Source organism: Notothenia coriiceps, unplaced genomic scaffold (assembly GCF_000735185.1).
Source record: "Notothenia coriiceps isolate Sejong01 unplaced genomic scaffold, NC01 NC01_scaffold00026422, whole genome shotgun sequence".
In the NCBI taxonomy this organism is placed as follows: Eukaryota; Metazoa; Chordata; class Actinopteri; order Perciformes; family Nototheniidae; genus Notothenia; species Notothenia coriiceps.
Window position 1 is genome coordinate 1179079 of NW_011359123.1, and position 14223 is coordinate 1193301.

The 14223-nt window shown below is 41.6% G+C and overlaps 1 protein-coding gene across 2 annotated transcripts; it reads left to right on the forward strand.

Moving 5' to 3' along the window:
* Positions 1-1122: 1122 nt before the first annotated feature.
* rab11fip5b (RAB11 family interacting protein 5b (class I)) lies at positions 1123-13984 on the forward strand. 2 transcript variants are annotated; one of them, XM_010784554.1, is made up of 6 exons: positions 1123-1877; positions 4749-5278; positions 5720-6308; positions 6881-9229; positions 10964-11099; positions 12924-13984. In XM_010784554.1, exons 1-6 carry the CDS (start codon positions 1498-1500, stop codon positions 13179-13181), a joined length of 4242 nt encoding a protein of 1413 aa, XP_010782856.1. In that variant the 5' UTR covers positions 1123-1497; the 3' UTR covers positions 13182-13984. The 2 variants fall into 2 exon arrangements, with proteins under 2 accessions (XP_010782856.1, XP_010782857.1); XM_010784555.1 differs by lacking the exon at positions 6881-9229.
* Positions 13985-14223: the final 239 nt, after the last annotated feature.

Sequence of the window (14223 nt, forward strand, 5' to 3'; positions counted from 1 at the left end):
ATATATATATATATATATATATATATACAAGAGGAATTGTGAATCAAGGGAAGTGAAGGGGAGCTTATGTAGAAATAGACAAAGGACAAGCTCTATTCCATCAATCAAAAATAAATAAATAAACTATTATTCCATGAATCTTAGTGAGATCAGAATCAGAAGCGGGTTTATTACCAGGTAGGTTGACACGTACGAGGAATTTGACTTGGTGTCGAGGTGCATACATAAAAGTAAAACAAAAATGAAAAACACAGATAGAGAACCATAGTTGCTTAGATTTGCCATAATGCAGCTGAATTTCCCCTTGAGGCTGACTGCAGATTATTCAGGGGATCAGGCGAGGGCTGATATGTTTTATCAGAGAGAAATAGCAGGAAGTGACTACAGCTCTTCCACCTGGGAGTCTTCAGTGTGTTGTTGCTGCTTCTCTTTTGTTCTGATTCTTCTCATAGTTAATGCCCCTGACCTCCAGCAGGGGGCGCTGCAGCTGCAGGAATAACCTGATGAAGTCCATCAGAGAAAGCTGTTCTCAAGACAATATCAACAAAGAACTGTAAGTTTAGGTAAATGCAAATGTGTATTCACAAAGGGCAATACACTTAAATTGTCAATACAACATATTTTTAAAGGATTCATTTGTCTTAAGGCTCTTTTATTGTTTGGATTAAAAAGGTTTTTTATTAAATTGTTAATTTTTCAACAAATGTATTATTTAAATTCATTCGTTTTTGTACGCCTTATTTTATGTTGTACAAGTCGTTTCTGTGTTTTTGCTTCCAGCAATCCTGCAAGAGGGGACACATTGTTATAATTATATTCCAATAATCATCTAAATCAGATTTTCAGCTCGAGCTGGAAATTATTTATTTTTATAGAGGGTTCCGCCCTTAACTTCACTGACTTCTATTTCAGCAGTTTCACATAAAGACAGGCTTCTGAATGCATCTGTATTGTTCGGGGTGTTCTCTCTGTCAGCAGTGTGTGTGTGTGTGTGTGTGTGTGTGTGTGTGTGTGTGTGTGTGTGTGTGTGTGTGTGTGTGTGTGTGTGTGTGTGTGTGTGTGTGTGTGTGGTTCTGACAGAGCTCCGGCTGGGTGTTTCTCTTTAATTCTGCGGCATCCCTCTCTATGTATGCGGGTCTGCTGCTGCTGAGGAGGGCGGGCCTGAGCCCGATGAGCATATCTCGGACAGTAAACTAACAATGCGACATGCACGCGCAGTGGGAGGATTTCAGCACGCTGCTGCCCATAACTTCGTTTGCATTGATTAGATTTGGCCATGGCACGCTAAGCTGAACACAGGCCCAGTCCGCTGTCTGGAGGCTGACCTCGGGTAAACCCTCAGAGGCTCCTCGGACTTTTGGCATATTCTGCAGCAGAGCCGTGTTTTGGCGCAGCACGGAAACTCTGGCGCAACACAAAGGGGGGATGATCTCCAACTCAGCTGACAGCTAGTGAAACTAAGACCTTTAGAGACACAGAGACACAGCTCGGTGCAAGATGATGTCACTGATAGATCTGGACGATGATCAGAGATGGGTGCCCACCCATGTGAATGTCACCGTGCTCCGGGCCAGAGGACTGCGAACCAAGGGCAAGCATGGCAGCCGCTACCTCTACACCATCATCCAGGTGGGCAAGGAGAAGTACACGACCGGGCTGGTGGAGAAGGCGGAGTTGCCCGAGTGGAACGAGGAGTGCTGCTTCGAGCTGCTTCCCGGGATCCTGGAGGCCGGCGGCCGGGGAGACTACCCCCCGGGGAGCGGGGACCTGCTGCTGACCGTCATGCACCGGGTGCTCATCGGACTGGACGTGTTCCTCGGACAAGCCGTCATTCCTCTTGATAGGATATTTCAGGAGGGGATGTGTCCTCGAGATGAGTACGTTGTGATTGGGTTTTAATGAAGCATGCATGACAAAAATGCCAGATTGCTGCTCATATAAGGGATTTAAATGATGTGTGATGTTTTATGTCAGATTTGGACATGCAGGAAGAGGTGGAACAAGAGGTTTTACAAAGTAGCAATACTACAGTGTAGAGACCCTCAAAATATGACTAAGTATCAAAAGTAAAAGCACCCATTATGCAGAATGGCACAATTAGCACTTGTACTTTAGGTACTGGAATAAAATTAGTGATGCACGAATGTATAGGAATCACTAATGTTGCATATGGTAAAGTGCGAGTCAATTTCAACCTGTATAGATCGGTTATATATTAGACTACTCTGCAAAGTAACTACATTTGTCAAATATTAAAAAGTATAAAGTGAAAACATGGAAATACTAAGAATACCTTAACATTGAACTTGAGTGCAGAGCTTAAGTGCTTAATTGGATTCCACCAGTGATGATACTTAGCCTATTTAGTAAACATTACAGAAGGAGGTCTTTAAGGTCGTTTTTATTCAGATTATGTAAATCATTTAGCAGCCTAAGTGTTGAGGGATAGTTTTTTCCTCTCACCTGTTATAATGATCCTCATAGAGATGTGCAAACATGTGCTTTTGCAACCCAAATCTCATGAGCTGTTAAAAGAGTAAATGAGAGTTGAATACTTTAATCAGACATCTTAGTGTTTTGCAGGATGACACATTAAGCTGCTAAAGCTTGAATCCTAATTGCACACAGGCTCATTAAATTCTGGCCCTTCAGGCTGATACTGTTACAGAAGCAGTACCCAAAATGCACTGCAAATCAACAAGATGAGACGACGAGTCGCAGTTTCCACCCTGAAACAAGTCCATTTAGTGATTGTATCGAGAAAGCCTGCATCTTTTTCTGCACACTTTCCATTTCCCTCTCTACAGAACTCAATTTATTCTCATATAACTGCGTGGAAAAACTAGTTAGTTTAATCTTCATACAGAAGATAGAAGTGATGTGTCATGCTGTTATGTCAGACTCACAGGAAGTGGTGGAAAAAGTACTCAATGATTCATTTAAGCAACAGTAACAGTAGCACCGTGCATAATTAATAAACTAAGATTTCTACAGGAAAATAACCAAATATACTCAAATACTCATGGTGCACAATGGCTCATTTCAGATTTATATAATACATTACTGATTTAGTTATGGATTAATGTACATTACTTCAATGTGGAGCTGTTACAGGTATGGCTATCCGAACATCTTTATATACTATTGATTAGTTAACAGCTGATGTTAGGACCAAGAATATATCATGTAAATAGTATATATTTGATATAATAGTAATATAATTATAATTGAATAGGGCACTAATGTTTGCACCCACATTTATTTATAATCAAGAGATAAATTGTTTTCCATAGTCTTACTTAATCTGGCTGTTGCTTGTGAACTGAGACCTGCCAAATTAGATTGGTGGACTTGTTATCAATACACTGATATAGATAGTACGAGTATGTGAGAAGGAGTGACTAATGTTCATCATTTGATGTGTTCAGAATGTGTGATGTGTTTGATGAGTGTAGAAAACCACAGGGAAGTGAAAATATGAAAAAACATTTGTTTGTGTCCATGATAATTAACTATAACCTAAAATGTGTTCCTTATTCTGCACCATGTGTTTCCGATAGTAGGAATGTTGATTCAGATAACATGCTGTAAGACTAAGTTATTTCTACTGTTTTTTAAATAACGTTGACTCTTTTATAATTTGCCTGATAGTGAGTATTTGAAGACCTCAGTTGTGCCACATGTAACGCAACAGGAGTCGCCATCAAAATATGAAACATCTCCACTAAAGCAATACAACACATCTGGCTTTAATTGTGGGCTCTCCGCCCTCTCTACGCTCAGTGAAACTCACTGAATTCCTGCTGTTAGTTTTGGCACTACAACACGTTCTCTGGTCCACTCTAAGGATTTAGGAGGCAGAAACAGAGGGAGGATTTCATTGGTTCACTCTTCATACAGTATTGTCTCATACAGTACACACAAGCGACTGGAACTTGAAGAATTTGAGTTGTGATTTCCTTTTCTGAGGGCTTGTAAAAACAGTAAGATTATGAGTACTATGCCCCAAGCATTATTTCCAGGTTATGTAATATGTGGAAAGCATTGACACAAAGAAATCAATGTTATTTGTTGTTGTCCCTGCATGGCTAGTTCAACCTCTGATTGTCTATAACCGATAGCTTCACACTTCACTGACATAATTTGTATGACTGCCCAGACCCGGCGCCAGAACAAATCTACAGAGAGGGTATATGATTTTCATGGGAGGGCACACAAAACCGTCATGTGCCGCGGCCAGTGGCGGCGCCAGGGATTTTATTTTGGGGGGTAGCTTGACGTTTCATAGAGGGGGGTAGCTTGACGTTTCATAGAGGGTGCTCAAACATGTAGGGCTTCCCATTAATGTCCCGGGCGCTACAGTTGAATTTTCTACTGCTACACTCCCCACTCGCACATACACAGTATAGTTGTTACAATGAAGGCTCGATAATCAGCTCACGGCATATATGTGTCACTCACTCCCCTTTTAAACTGTATTCTTGTTTTACTGTCATATAGTATTTCATACCTGTTTTTAATGTATTACTCTTATATACTATCTGACATAACATACATTGTAGCATTAAAGTTCACAGTTTATTTATAATAAAAATAATAAAAAAATGTTTTTACATTTTAATAAATAATATAAAACGTGTTTATTGGGGGAGGGAAGGAATGTCAAATGGGAGGGCCTGGCCTCCCGGCGCCGGGTCTGTGACTGCCACAGTTTGGATGTTGACTCTCCCTTTTCCTTGTGACTCCAGATGGTTCAAGCTCAACTCCAAGGCGGGCAGAAAGGAGAAGGACCGAGGCGGGCTGCAGGCCACGGTGCAGTTCACTCGCAACAACATGACCGCCAGCATGTTCGACCTCACCATAAAGGACAAGCCTCGCTCTGCTTTTGGAAAGCTCAAGGATCGAGTCACAGGGAGGAAGAGGGGGGACATGGAGTCTTCCTCAGCTATTGTGCCCGGACGCTTCGCAGCCCTGTCAGGATCCCTGGGGCAGCCGTTTGAGGAGGGGGGCGGAGGGCCGGCTGAGACTCGAGATGTGGAGAGAGCAGAGGAGAAGAGGAGCAAGGTGAAGGACTTCTTCAAAGGGAGGCTGCGAAAGTCGTCTGACACCAGGTCGTGTTCCTCCCTGGCTTCAGAGAGCAGTGTGTCTTCCATGGCCAGTGATAACCCCGGCCCCCCACCCAGCCTGGATCTGATGTCAGACCCTCCCAGCTCTCCCATCTACACCAGCAGAGTGAGAGCGGACACCCATTACGGAGAGACAGCTTTAGCTAAAAAGGGTAGGCTTTGACATTGTTTATACATCTGGATTTTGATCTGTTTTGATTGTCAGTGTGATATGCACTCAGAAATGTTTTAATGTTTGTTTATTATTATGTGTTTACCTGCCCAGGGACTGCAGATGGAAATGAGCTTTTAGCTATAATCATGCATATCATCTCTTCTCTTTTTGAGATGAATGCATTTTTATGCATGGTCCTTGATCAATAAAGATATAACAATAGTTTATATGTGCATGAAACAGCCTGGTGCCTTATAATTAAGCACATTCTTACAAGCTCGAATGCTTGGACCAGGTAAATTGGTGAACTCAGTTTATCCCAAATTCTGTTTTCATATATGAGGAATACAAGGTCATGTATTTCTATGATTTAAGATGGTAACCAATGGTTGCCTATGAACCTGATATGCTTCTTGTTTGTTTTCCTTTCCTCCAACAGTGCTCGCCAGCCAGCACACCACAAATGTTTTCACTCACAAGCGGGCCTTCAGCGATGAAGCCAGTAAGATCACGACAGCCTTCCCTCGCCCAAACCTTGCAGTGGAGTCTCTGAAGGGTCAGACCATGACTCAGTCCAAGTCTTCCTTGTGTATAAACGGCAGCCACGTCTACGACTCGGAGCCATCGACTCCGAAGAGCCTCGGAGCCCACCAGTCCAGGCTGGTGCTGCTGGAGAAATGCTCCCCGCTGTCTCGCTCCCTGCAGAACCTCACCAAGAGAAGCGAGGACAAAGGGAACTTCACCGGGGGCCGACGCTGGTCCTTTGACAAGACGAAGAAAGAGGAAAAGGAGGACGATAAGGAAGCTCAGGCGTCGTCTCCATCGAATCAGCAAGCTCAGGCAGAGACGCCCTCCACCTCCTCTGCCTCTGTTTCTCCCGACAAAGGGAGGAAGCTAAGAAAGACGCTATTCTCTGGAGGGAGGAGTGATTCTCTCCCAGCTAAGTCTGATATGAACCAGGCTGGTTCGACATCTGAGGGGAGGCTCAGAGGCTGGTTTGGCTCCGGTGAATCCCAGAACAAGCCAAGGTGAGTGAGGGTCATTTACAGGCTTTGCTCTGAGCTCCACAGTGTGTTGTGAATCCACAACAACCCCCACATGTGAGGCCTGCTTTCAGCAGCGTGTCCCGAGTTCAGTGTTTGCTCTGCTCCATGCTCATTTGAAAATGGAATAGATAGTTAACTCCATTTTACAACATGCTGTTTCATCATCTCATTCTATATTTTCCACAAATAGCCCTTGAGCACTTCTATTCTTTTTTGTATCACTGTGTGTCAACGTTTCTCTATCAAAGATGCAACATCACTGTGGTTTAGAGAAATGCTCCTGCAGGATGTGATGAAAGTCATCCCACATTAATATGAGCTCACCCTTGAAGAAGGTCTTGAATGCATTTTTTATTTTGCTTGATTATTTTGCAAATGTGCTCTGCTTTTTTTGATTAAGTTACAGTTTTTTTCATTTGGCCAGTTTGATCTACTACCTACTGATGTTATTCTAGGTAACACAAATGTCCGCTGGTGTTGTGGTTGTCTTCTCTGTTTGGTAACCTGGCACATCATTAACTAAGAGGACTATTGTGCCCTATCTTCCTCTACAGGCTGGAAGTTTCTCCTAAGGTAGAAAGCAGCTCAGACGTACCCCCTCCCCTCCCTCCTCGCCTATACCCTCAGTGCTCCTCTCCCTCCGCCCCCCCCTCCGGTCATACCTCACCTGATGACTGCAATCACACCAATCCCTTCTCCCCCGCCTCACCCCCCATCTCCTCCTCTAACCCTTTCCCCTCACAGCGCAACCCTTTTTTCGAGGATCTCATAGCCGAGGAGTCACAGAGGTCCCCTACTTTTGCACCTTGCACCTCATCCAACTCCTCCCCCTTTCATTACACCACCCTGCCCTGCACACCCAGCCCTGCTCGGGATGTTACAGCTACAAATATGGCTCACATGAAACGGGAGCGCCCCAGGCCAGTTGCGAGGCAGATATCTCTCCCTGCAATAATACCCAAAGCAGCCAAAACAAAACCCTCCGCCCCTCGCTCCATGTCTGAGTGTACAGGAGAATGGGACGACTCTTTCGATGCCTTTGCCTCCAGCAGGCTCTACTCACCTCAAGGGAGTGTTCCTCAGAAGCAGAGAACCAGTCAACCATCTCCCAGTGATCTTCCAGGTAATAACAACACTCATGCACACGAGCTGCAAACATGTGAAGAGGAGCCTCCACCTTTGCCTCCAAGGAGACCTGTAAGAACTTCAGTGAATGAGATTTACTCTGATGGCTGGTTGCACAGAGGACAAGAACTAGCTGTCCATAAAGAAGCCTACCTGCTGTCTCAGACCGGCGTGGCCTCGCTGCAGCGGGGAAGAGAAGCAGAAAGCAAGAGGAACAGTATCTCTCCGGACCCTCACACCATTAGCGAGACCTCAGACTCGCTCAGCGCTAACTCTCAGACGTACGCAAATATCACTCCACCAGGATTCACGACAGATGAAAAGCTCAAAAGGTTCAAATATGAACCTTTGGAAGATGAAAACCACCGCTGGGGAGGGATGTTGTTCGAGCAAGACTTGTATGGACGCATGTGCAGAGGAAACTACGGACCACCCAAAATGAATCGTTTATCGTTGAAGGCTGAAGAGATTGCCGGAAATAATGTGACATCCGTGAACTCAGGACCTAAAATACTTGATAGTGAGGTATCTGTAGCAGACCTTTTAAACATATCATGTTCTTCCTCAAAACCAGATGCAAAAGCACTAGAGATTACAACAGCTCGAGTAGCAGAGCCAGAGTCTAATCCACTTGAGAGCACATGCATCAACAATAATGTGTCTTTGTCCCCAACCTTGGAAGATCTGAACATGAATGTGAATAATTCTGATTTTGGCTTTATCGATTCAGATAGCTCTTCGCATTCAGAGGTAGTTGACCCACTCAAAGGCATTAGGAGTTTTGGCGGGACTTTTCCACAACCGCCAGAAGCTTCGCAGATAGCTGCCTACCATGTGGAGACAGTCACCACACCTGAGGAACTGTTCACTTTGAAGGACACCTACATACGGGAGAGAAACTCTTCCTTTGAAATACCTGCATCATCCAGCAAACTGTTCAAAGTCCCTCCAGTTTACCAAGACAATTGCCATGATCAGCTGAATAACTCCAGGGTAAGCAGCAGAGAAATGACTGCGAGAAATGCAGACAATATTAAAACTGAGTCCAGAGGTGTTACTGCAAGAAGTGTTGCAGATTTAAAAAAGACACAAAAGGAGTTTGATGATAACGGAAACCCAGAAGCTAAAACAGCTGCACTTAACCAACATGATGCATTTCCTGGTGTGGTTAGTGCACGCTTGAGACCAAAAGGACTGTCTCGACAAAACAGCAGCGGCAGCCCAAGCAACCAGAGCCAAAACGGAGACAGAGAGTTCGAACAGTTCTTGTCCCTCGTTCAAAACATTTCCGAAGTCAGAGAAGGACCGTCGTCATATCTGCCCTCTAAATCAGCTCTTTCTTCATTACTGTCATTAGTAGATAGCACTACAAATCAAAATGAGTCCAATGAAACATCACAGATATCTTCACAAGACAACACAATAGTAAAATCCTCTGATATCAGCTTTGAAGACCTTCATGCTAAAGTAGCACCAAACTCAAGAACCCCCACTAAGTCAAAGATTGGGGAATCTTTGCTCGAACCCTCTTTCTCCTCCATCCCGCGCACACTCTCCCTTTCAGGTGACGCACAGGCTAAGCCCCACCCTACCCTTTTTTGTTGCCCCTCCATACATCCCTCAAGCATGGGGCCCGGTGCTGGAGCCAGCAGTACTCTGGCAGTGGCCCCCTACACCTCCACCACCTGCAACACTGACCAGCCCCTGGTCGATGCACGCCACTCACTTTTTCCTGAGGAGACTCAGCCTGCTAGCAGCCTGCCCCGTCAGGAGAGCAGGTGAGAGACCTCCCACTAGGATATGACGTATGTAGCTATACTGACAAGATGTAGATTTCCACATGAACTACAAAACACCTAATGTTTTTTTGTTTTTTGTACTCTTGTTGCTTTGTTTACTGTTGGCCTGGCTTGATGTTGAATGTCCTTATAAGTTCTTCCAATGTCGTTGGATGACACCCGCTGCATTGTTCTTGGCTTTGCTTCACATTTATGTTTTTCATCTCATTGTTCTGTTTCTCGTCGGCTATTGTAAATCTGTTGTTTTTCTTTCACTTTGCCTAAACTGCTATTACTTTGACCCGTTGATACATAATCTCCAGATATCTAGAAGTACATAAAAGGTTATTTCTTCTCCTTACTTATATTATATCACCAAAATATGTTACTTTAGAGTTTATGTGTAAGTTTGTTTAATTAAGTGAATTACACTTTATGTATTTTTTACTTCCGTCTTTATTTGTTTTTTGTTTTTTTAAACTACGGACCTTTTATAAAGTGCAATAAGGAATATTTCACAGTAAGATTTCAGAATAAAAAAGTATAAAAAAATCAATGAGGTCAAAAATTATGCAACATTACAGGGTGATTAATTTCATACCTCAAACAATTACCAACTTGGTCCAGAATTTAATGAACAGATTTTTTGAAAGCAAAGAAAAGTAATCTTTTCCATAACATAAATGTAATCTTTCTATCCCTGTATTTTGGGGGTTCGGGAAGTGATCAGTGCCTTGTAATGCACATTGCAGGGAGAGATCAGTTTTAATACCCTTCTTAGTGCTTTGTGAAACTCCGGCCAAAAACTCCTTATCACTGGACCTTTACAACCTATGCCAGTAATTGGCGTCCTGAAACAAATGCTGCCTCCAACATTTGGCATCCCCTCCAGAAAAATGTGCTTTCTGCTTTAGTTTCTATTTTATTTGATGTATTGTGAACTCAGACGTTTGGCTCAAAACCAACGGCAATAAAAGGCAATACTTGCATATAATGTGCACTTAGGAATAAGTAGAGGGCATGAAGACGCACCACTTGGGGGTAAAGAGGATGAAATGCTTCAGGGACCCAGAGTTTGACGAGTCATGCCAGGAATCTTTGATAGAAAACATCACTAGTGGCACACCATGATAAGGCCCCGGGACTAAACTTTGTTCACAATCTTTTTTTATACTTTATTTACCGTGGAAACAGGAGAGAAAACTTAATATTTGGAATCAAATTGTATTATTAACATATTTTTGTCTTGGAAAAAAGGACCATCGACCGATCTGATTGTCCCCTTTTAGTATCAATAATTTAAGCATAAGATAATCTGGTTGCTTCAGTAGTTTTTCTTCTGATTTCTAGATTTTGAAACATTTCTGTGCTGTTGTTGTTGAGTAAGTACACCCTGTGTTTTGCTATAGATTATTTCATCTTCAAGTAACAAGAGAATCACAACCCTTGTATTAAAGCCATTTTTTCTACTTTAACCTCAGCTCACATTGCTGCAGTTTTGAATGCTCCAAGAACAGTAGATTGTGCTTATGTTTTTCCTACATGGCTAGTGAGCTATGATTAATAAATCCAGCCAGATTCCTTCAGATTTCCTGATCTGCTTAGAAGTTATAACTGCTGTCTGACCTGCTATCAATCATTTGACCGTGCAAAATGATATATGAAGAAAACAATAATGTGCTTATAGTAAGAGTACTGTGTTCAAATACTCGTGCTGACCTCTTTACTCTGCAGAACTCATCCAGTGAAACCGTTAACTTCCAGCCAATCAGAGAAGAAGGAGGGCCGGTCGGTCCTGGAGAAGCTGAAGTCCACCATCCACCCCGGACGCCACGCCCACCAGGCTGCTGCCGAACCTGAGAGGAGTCAGGTAACAGAGACAAAAACACAACACTATATTAACCCTTTATAACCTGCAATATAAAGAATAATCTCGTATAAGGCCATTTTCTGCGCTGTTTAGCCACATTATGGGTTTTCTCATCACACAAATGCAACCAAAATAAAGCACTAATATGCTTTTTTGTGATATGTAACTGCAAAAGGATATTTCAACACTAGTTACCTGTGACGGGGTATTGCTAATATTCTGGTGGGACTGTGTTTAGTTTGAGTTACTGTGTACCTTTTTTTAATCGTGTGATTGAGTTTTATTACTGCCATAAAGTAAATTAGTCAAGGTATTAAACAAAACTGACAGTGTGCAGCATCAGCCCAACAGCTCCTTTTAGACTGAGGCTACTTCCAACACTGGGGAAATAAATGCTGATCCCATTAGTTATTTGGCCCAGATACGATCTTTCAGGTCCTAAAGTTATGTTTCTAGCCTTTCCCTGTGACATCCTAGTCTATTTCATTGTGTCAGCGGATAACATTATTCTGATGCTGTTAAGATAAATGGATAAGCATCATTTTAACCTGATACAGAAGTGCGGAGCTGTTTATTCAATTCAACTTCTTGTTAAGATATGATCTGTTTTTGCTTTTTAGTGTATCTCTATAACACATTTCTTTGAAAGTTTATTTTGGGATTGAGACTGCAGGGAAAATAATAAAATCAAATACGAACAACCCTAATAATAAAAACAACCCTACCTGTCACAACAGTGTTAAATAGTTGTTTTGTTTGTGGGTAGGACAAAACAAAAAATGGTGTTCCTACAGTAATTAGTGTGTTTTGCTGATCTGCATTCATTACATGTATGTCACTTACTTGTCAAATTGGATCTAAAAACGTCACAGTACATTTTCTAAATGGACCCATAACACTGCGCGAGTCTCTCTGTGTGTTCAAACAGCGGAATAATTAAGTTATTAACATATCATAATAAATGACAGAAAGCTATTAGGTCCACAGACTATTTAATGCTTCTGTGAGCATTTATTAACACCATTACAGCACTCAGTGCAGGACCATAGATCACTTCATTGTTTCCAGTGAATTAGTGAGCCATTTAGAATCGTAATAAGCCATTTATTTTAATCAGTTTCTCATTTAAAGGAATAATTAGACAATATTACAAATACACTTATTTGCCGAGAATGAATTAGAAGAATCAGAGTACTCTCATATCTGAATGTTAAATATTAAGCTGCAGCAGAAGACAGTTAGCTTAGCTTGGCTTCAAAGTAAATGTAAATATGTAAACAGCTAGCCTGGCTCTACACAAAAACTGAACTTCATCTTTCAATTGAGCCATGTGTGACCCTTGCGTCCAGCCTTAATTGCTAACATAGATAACCATCTCCTGTCTTTTAATTTGCTTTAAGAATGTCACAAAAACAGGAAATGAGCTAGCATTTTTGCACACTTAATTTTAATGGGTTTTTGGTAAAATGCCTAAAATAAGCTTTGTGACACAAGAGTAACAGATTTCTACATTTAGTACTACCACAAAATCCTGTCACGTGAATTCATGCAACTGAGTTGTTTTAGCTTTTTATTTCTGCCAATTACATTCATGCTTTAAAATCTTTAAATTTGTGGACATTATATTGCTGAAAAAAACACGAAGTATATCTATGTTGGCCTCCAAACATACAGTATGTCATCCCAGCAGCACACTATAGTGGCATCTCACTCATATAACTCTTGGCAAGGCAGTGAATAAGAATATTTCCTTAATGCCAAACTAATAATTTAAATATTTTGCACACATTCATCTTAACTGTTCCTGTCCCTTCTCTCTCGCAGGAGGTGAGAGTGGACAACACGGCCCACTACCAGCAGCTGACCAACATGGAGCTGATCTCCCTGCTGCTGCAGCAGGAGATGGACATGCAGAAGCAGGACGCGGCCTCCGAGCAGCAGGCGGCACAGCTGCACAAGTGTGAGGCTGATCTGAAAAAGGTCAAGCTACAGGTTCGAGACCTGGAGGACTACATTGATAATCTTTTACTGCGCATCATGGAGCAGACCCCCACGCTGCTTCAAGTCAAAAGACACAAGTGACAATGTGACGTACAATCCTGCAGAATACTGAACTCAAGAGTGGGTGCATAACGCAGGGTTAGTATTACAGATTGGGAATCACTGTTCGAGAGACAGTTACAGTCAAACAAATGCTCCACAAAATATGATCTCACGATCATCCAGGTCTTCTCACTGCTAATACTGCCTTGTTGATGTAGACACAATATTACACAAGATGCATGCTGGTTACTAGCCCAGTTTGACACAGACAAAAAAAAACAACATAATAAACTACTATGAGAAAAAAATCTTCTATCAAACCTTAAAGGTAATTTTACTCATGCTTTGTAGAATAATTTAAGGTAGGCTGTTGTCAATTTAAATTCTGAACTCACTGCTTATACACATGCATAAAATAAAATACAGGCTAGAGGTAACACTTTTTCAGAGTGCATTTAACATAAAACACAAAGTAGTTCCTCTGGCAAGATATGCTGTTAGCTCAAGTAACCTACATTTGCAGCTGTTAAAGTGCAAACACAACATCTCCACAAAGAATGTTCACCTCACATTGTTTTAGGAAATAGTGAAAAAAGGTTTACTTGAGGTAATGCATATTTTCAAATAGAATTTAAGAAATGCTAAAAAATGTGCATATGAAAATACTGCGCTGCATAACACAAAAGATGTTTCTGCATTAACATCGCTTTATGATAATCAAAAAACAATAATCCTGTTCGAAAAGACTAGGAGATGAAGACTTATTGTCTCTATGTTTTTACTTTTACAAATGATTTTGTTTGTTAAAGTCTTATTTTTTGTTACATGAAAAAACAACAAGGTTTTAATATATTTTGTATGTATTGTTTGTCTTTCTCGCTTTTATTTGTTGAAATAGTAACATTTTATTGTAGAAATAAAACAGCCTCAATGCAGCAGATAAGAGTATTATAAGTTATTTCGATAAAATACTTTTGTCATGATAATATATTATCTAATGTCACTCCAGTACCACTGTAGCTACTCACAATGCTTTACATGACCTTAGTACTGTACTGTAATAAAATAAAGTGCACATGAG

Excerpts from the sequence above, each read along its gene's own strand:
- rab11fip5b (XM_010784554.1), top strand. The coding sequence starts at position 1,498 with ATGATGTCACTGATAGATCTGGACGATGATCAGAGATGGGTGCCCACC. Across the intron at positions 1,878-4,748 it reads GGGATGTGTCCTCGAGATGA|ATGGTTCAAGCTCAACTCCA; the intron begins GTACGTTGTGAT and ends TTGTGACTCCAG. Across the intron at positions 9,230-10,963 it reads CTGCCCCGTCAGGAGAGCAG|AACTCATCCAGTGAAACCGT; the intron begins GTGAGAGACCTC and ends TTTACTCTGCAG.